Genomic DNA, 6,189 nt, shown 5'->3' with positions numbered 1-6,189 from the left:
CAGATCTAAATTACAAATAATCAATATTTATCTAATAAAACAAAAGATTATCTAAATTTTGACAATTATCTTCTATTTTGGTAAGGATATTCACCCAAAATCAATAAAAATCGGATTTTATGAATAAATTTTTTTTATGGTAAGTATCCCAAGCCAAAACAGCAAGAAAATCGCGAAAACTGCCTGCCAGACCCGCTGACTCGTCGAGTCTGGACCTGGACTCGTCGAGTACAGACGACTCGGCGAGTCCACCAAGTGACTCGGCGAGTCAGGCATGCAGCCAAAAAATTTCGATTTTCAGTCAAATTTCGATCAATTAAGCATCAAATTCACTAGCAAACAAGCCTAAGTTCTGATACCACTGATGGGTTTTAAGCAAAACATTAATCCTATGGTGTACATGCAAACCCTAATAGCTTTTGGATCTAGTTTGTCTAATGAACATGCAATCGAATATCCAAAGCTATAAACCCTAGATCTACCAAATAAGAACTGAAATAAGGGTTTAGTAATTACCTTTGATTGTTATATAGCAATAACAATCAATTCCTTGCTTTGATTGGCTTCTAAAAGCTTAGTGCCTCAAGTGCTGCACCTCTAATAGAGTCACAAACACCACTAAGCAACTTGGATGAAGAGGAGAAGAAAGGAGGCTACCCAAAACGTCTAGAAACCCTAAAGGAACTCTTTTTCACGTTTTTGGGGGCATAGGGACCCTTTATATACATGTATGCTATTAAGGTTTTCAACTAGGAAACCCTAATCTAGCTGCTTAAGCCCTAAGCAACCCATGGACTCCTTTAACATATCCCTTGGACGATTTCTAATGGGCTTCCCATAGAATTCGTCCAACCTGATCCATAGCCCAATAATAATTATCTTATAATTACAACTCCAGTCCCCTAAGTTTAATTAATCTTTTTTAGCTACAAAATTAATTCTTAATTAATTCTTGACTAATATTAATTAACCAATATGATTTCTCCTTTAATATATTATTCTCATAATATATTAATAAATCATAATTAAACTTTTCTCTCCTTAATTCATCCTACATATTGTTATGGCGAAGGCAACCCAAAAAGACCATACTCATAATCGGGTCAAGTACATACCAAAATAGTTATGGACTTAGACACTAATCCAACATAACTGACTCTCACTTTGTTATTGATCGACATCTTGGAAGTAGCTATCCATGTCGACAATAGATTTTGGTTGATGAACATATTTGGATCAATATTAGCTACATATCTGATTTTGAATTCGAGACCCAAAATCTATTCACTTGGTCGATATTATTAGACGAATTCACGGATGAGATATAAACTCTAACTTCGTTATTAATCGACTACATCTAAATTTCTATTAATATTCTTGGGATTTTTGGGAGAGGGTAATACTATAACGATACAAGTTATTTAGTTTTTTAATAATTAAAAGTCAATTTAAGATAGTGTTTATAATGTTTAATTAGATTACATTTAATTATTATTAATTTAAGTATTTAGTTGTATACCTGAGTCTGTATGTTATATAAGAATATACATATAAAGTTTAAGTTTTACAAGAATATGGACGAAATATTTAATTTCTAAAATAATTAAATTTATTAATAATTTAAATATTTAATTTCTAAAATAATAAAGTTATTTAATAATTTAAAGAATTTACCAAGTCAAAGCAGTCTAAGACTCATGAGGAGTTGTTTTATGCTTGTGCGAAAGAGTGAAAAACCGTTGAAGTCTAACAAGTTCAGTATTAGGATTCTAGGGCATCTATACTTGTAAACGCTTTAACATACTTCTGCAATCATCATGGACATTGCTCTATTTTCTCCATCTTCACTCTTCCATGATGAGGATGCTACAACCTCCGGTGATGTATCTTTCTCTCTCTATCAAATACACGTACACTGATACACAAATGTATTCGTTTATCTTAACGAACAACTCTTGGCGCTGCTTGCAGATGATGAATCAGCAGAGAACTGTCAGAACTATGTTGAGAGAAGTCACCAATTTCCTGGAATGGTGAGTTTTGCAACATGAACTTCTTAATTTGAAAAGTGTTCGCCGATGGGAAATAATGTCTTTCATTCTGCAGATTGATGATTTAGGGATTTCATACATATGCGTATATAGCCTTTATAATCAAATTCAGTAACTCGCTATATGAAGAGCATATCATATCTAGAATACCAGATCTAGGGCTGTAATCCTACCGTGTGTTCAAATATGATTCATGATTCCACTAATTCGAGGATTTAGGTTGTTTGTAAATGGAATCTATAAGGTGTAATGGTGTATATTTTAAAGTTCAAATCCTTTATTCATGTGTGATTGCATTTGCAGGAATTGGTGATTCGAGAATTTTCCTTTCACCAGATGAATGCAAATCTACTATGGCCAGGAACATTTGCATTTGCTGAATGGCTAATTCAAAACAAGTCAAGAATAGAATCAAAGCACATCATTGAGTTAGGCAGGCAAGTCCATTTCTTTAGTTTCATGTCACATCATCTTCTTGTTTATGAAAAAGTTGTTATAATAAATCGTTTTCTGGTAGATATTTGAGTTTGAATCAATCTTGATAATATTATCTTTTAAATGATGTCAGTGGAACAGGTGCATTGGCCATTTTTTTAAAAAAGTTGTGTCAGGTAGACATTACAACTTCTGACTATGATGATGAGGAGATTGAAGAGAATATAGCTCATAATTGCAGGATTAATGGAGTAATACCTGTGCTTCCTCATATCAAGCGTTAGTTCTATTTCTATAATCTCTATTCATGATCACTTTGGTTTTGATATCAGTATGAAATACAATAAAATATTATTTGATGTTTTATATTTTTATTTATCTACCAGATTCATGGGGTGATCCTTTCCCTAATCCTCATCCAGAGTGGGACCTCATTATTGCTAGTGATATCTTGTTGTGTAAGCACTTCATTCTTATCTCTGTTTATATGCATCATTTGCTTATGATTAATGAATTTATTATTTACAAAACAAAAAGTTAATAAAAAAAAACTTTTTCTTGTTTTTGGTGTTACAGATGTGAAACAATATGCAAACTTAATAAAGACTTTGTGCTTCCTCCTAAACTCTTACAAGCCACGAGAAACTGTTGCAGTGTCTCATGAGGCTCAAGGTAATGTCCAAGTACAGTTATAGCATCCTACTTTCCTTTTTTTTTTTTTTTTTTAATTTATATTTTGTTTTTGTTTCTTTTTTATTATTAGGGCATTGTATTTTGAAATTCTACCCATTATAATTATATCAATGGGTGGAATTTTCAAAATTGTGTCCTAAATAATAAAAAATAATTTGAAAGTACATTGCTATTTTTGGAAGGTGATAATGGTTGTGTTTGTATTTGTAGGAGTTCCACAACCAGCTTTCTTGATGAGTTGGAGAAGAAGAATTGGGAAAGAAGAGGAGTCGTTATTTTTCACGGGGTGTGAAAATGCTGGTCTTCAAGTACAACATTTGGGATCCCGGGTCTACTGTGTTACACCTACCAAACCCTAGTTTGTGGGGCATGTAAAATGACCATTTTGCCCTTCATTTTTGAAAAAAAAAAAACATGCCTTTTTTGAATCGAACTCTGATGATTTCTTCTGATGTTGGCTGTAAGACTGGTTCGTGGGACTGTCTATTTGAATTATTTCATACAAACCCTAATCCATTTTGTTGTTTTTGAGCATTTTATATTTGATATTGATCAAGAATGTAGTTTTAATAGATAGAAGATGATAAACAAAAATATTCAATTTATTTTGTATAATTAATAAAATATGATTAAGAGGGTCAAATGAAAATAATCTGAAGATGGAGGGATAATATTATGATATATAACACAATATAAGAATAAGGTCAAGAAAAAAAACAAAAGAACGTTTAACACAAAAAGATAGAGATCGTTATCGTGGTAAAATAGGGAAACACTTGGGGAAGTTTCTCATATGCCCGTTGAATAGGTGGTTATACAAACAAGGAGAACGGATGTAAAGAAACAAATCAAGAACAAATGTCCATTTTTGCAAAGTGGACATGGACGTGAATACCCAAAAAGAAAGAGGGCATGACTAATTTGGTGGCGTTTGTTTTTTTGGAACAGTATTTTTTAAATATTTATTTATGTATGTAGACGGGAAGATAATTATGTTGGTGTGTTTTTGCAGACTGTTTGTTTTTAGAATACCGCAGACGTTAAAACGACTGTGAATCATCTTCTCTAAAAATATATGGACTAAAGTCTACGCACAAAAAGACATTTCTTGTAAATATTTTCTACCCGAAAAATAAAGAAAATGTATAACTTTGAAAGTTTTAGGTCATACTTTTCTTTCAAAGACCCCCAAACCTAGAATGAAGTTAAAATACGAAAGTTTAATACCACTTTTATGTATATGGATAATATAAGATCAAATTCGATTTTATATTAATTTTTTAATTATAAAAATAATAAGGAGTACACAAATATAATATTATATTAGAATAAAAATGGTTCAAAAATAAGATTTTATACTAGGATGGAAAATGCCGTATGTTGATCCAACAAATATTGTTAACTGTGTTCTTCAAATTTCACATAAAAATCATCAAAAGTAACTCTCAAAACCTATTTTTTTTAAATTAATAAAAAAATTAATCATTTTAGTGAGAAAGGGTTGGTCACTTTTGAAAAAAATATCATCAAAAAGTATTCTAAATTTAAAAAACATGTTAATAACTTATTATTAAAATATGTGTTTTATTGTTAACTTATGAAAATCAACTTATATATTTATAAATACATCTGTATCTTAATTACTAAAATATGGTGAAATACAAAACAACATCATCTATTAAGCACCATTTAAAAAAAAACTTTAGTTTTTGTTTTGGAAAATATGGAATGAAAAATTAAAAGAAAGTCGATATTGTGGTTGTAAGAATTATATTTTAGTATTATAAAACTAGAATTATTTAAATTTCAATGTTAAAAAACTCTTTTAATTTTAAATAATCATTATATTTATATTTTAATATATTTTAACAGTAGTTATATTTTAAAAAACAAACCATCTTCTTCGTAAGTAGAACTTCAGTCAATCTGTTTCTTTTTTATTTTTTATTATTTTATTTTTTTGTAGACGTTGTCAACAAAATATGGACATTTCACATCTTAAAAAAAAAACAATACTTTTGAATATAATAATTGTCAGAGTATTGAATATAATAACTGTCATACATTTGATCCTTAGGCAAGAGACACTTGATATGAGGATAAAAAAAAACAAGATGCGGATAGAATCACATAAATGGTCCTGGTGGTTTAACAAATATTACCAACTTAGTCTTTGTTAATTTTTTTGGACGAATATGGTCCTTGTAGTTTCCAAAACTTACGTGATCGATCCTTTTTTGTTGACGCCGGTACTGTTCATCCGTTAGTTTGATGATGGTATTTTACTTTTTAAGTAGCAGAGATTAAGTTTGTAACTATGGATAAACCATAAGTACTATTTAGGTAATTTTATTTATATTTTATGTTTATGGCTTTGTGACTTTTTTTTCTTCACATTTTTACTTTTTAAAATGTCATTTTGACCATTTATTTTTGAAATTTGTAAAATGTTACTTTCACCCCTCTAGTTTTCTAAATTTTCTTATTTATCCATTGTATTATATATAATTTGATTTTTCTTAATAACTTTTGTTCGTTAACCTAAAAAAACTAATTTTCTATTTGTTTATATTATATATATATATATATATATATATATATATATATATATATATATATATATATATATATGTGTGTGTGTGTGTGTCGGTATAAATTTAAGGTGGTCAACATTTCGACGTGAATTTATAACTTTATTTCGTTAATTTGTTTTTTTAAATTACTTGTTTTTTATACATGTGTCGATAAATTCGAGTTTGCCTATGTTTTGACATAGTTTTTTTTTAATGTTTTCGTGTTTAATTTTATGTAAGTTTCCTACGTATGAGTCGTATCATATATAATAACTTTCGATCATTAATTAAAAAAATGTATTATATTCGGGTTTGTCTACGTATGAGTCGTGTCAGCACAAAGAAGGATCACGTCAACCCACCCCACCATGATATGTCGACATATGTAACAAACAAACAATCAAGTAAACACATAATCACATGCAATTATCTATCCT

At 29.6% G+C, this 6,189-nt stretch overlaps 1 protein-coding gene across 2 annotated transcripts; it reads left to right on the top strand.

The window, feature by feature from the left end:
• The first annotated feature begins 1,720 nt into the window (after window positions 1-1,720).
• Window positions 1,721-3,685, top strand: LOC145054826 (S-adenosyl-L-methionine-dependent methyltransferases superfamily protein). 2 transcript variants are annotated; one of them, XM_079003087.1, is made up of 7 exons: window positions 1,721-1,878; window positions 1,972-2,033; window positions 2,355-2,488; window positions 2,620-2,765; window positions 2,873-2,944; window positions 3,063-3,158; window positions 3,390-3,685. In XM_079003087.1, exons 1-7 carry the CDS (start codon window positions 1,818-1,820, stop codon window positions 3,536-3,538), a joined length of 720 nt encoding a protein of 239 aa, XP_078859213.1. In that variant the 5' UTR covers window positions 1,721-1,817; the 3' UTR covers window positions 3,539-3,685. The 2 variants fall into 2 exon arrangements, with proteins under 2 accessions (XP_078859213.1, XP_078859214.1); XM_079003088.1 differs by having other exon boundaries at window positions 1,745-1,883.
• Window positions 3,686-6,189: the final 2,504 nt, after the last annotated feature.

This window comes from Lactuca serriola, chromosome 5 (genome assembly GCF_051521515.1).
Source record: "Lactuca serriola cultivar US96UC23 chromosome 5, Lser_US96UC23_V15, whole genome shotgun sequence".
In the NCBI taxonomy this organism is placed as follows: domain Eukaryota; kingdom Viridiplantae; phylum Streptophyta; class Magnoliopsida; order Asterales; family Asteraceae; genus Lactuca; species Lactuca serriola.
Note: the sequence above shows the minus strand (reverse complement) of the source record. Positions and strands in the feature narration are given on the sequence as shown.

What these genes read in the sequence shown, in the direction of transcription:
- LOC145054826 (XM_079003087.1), top strand. Translation starts at nt 1,818, where the DNA reads ATGGACATTGCTCTATTTTCTCCATCTTCACTCTTCCATGATGAGGAT. An exon ending in GTCACCAATTTCCTGGAATG is followed by an intron (nt 2,034 to 2,354) that starts GTGAGTTTTGCA and finishes TTGCATTTGCAG; the next exon opens with GAATTGGTGATTCGAGAATT. An exon ending in TGCTAGTGATATCTTGTTGT is followed by an intron (nt 2,945 to 3,062) that starts GTAAGCACTTCA and finishes TTGGTGTTACAG; the next exon opens with ATGTGAAACAATATGCAAAC.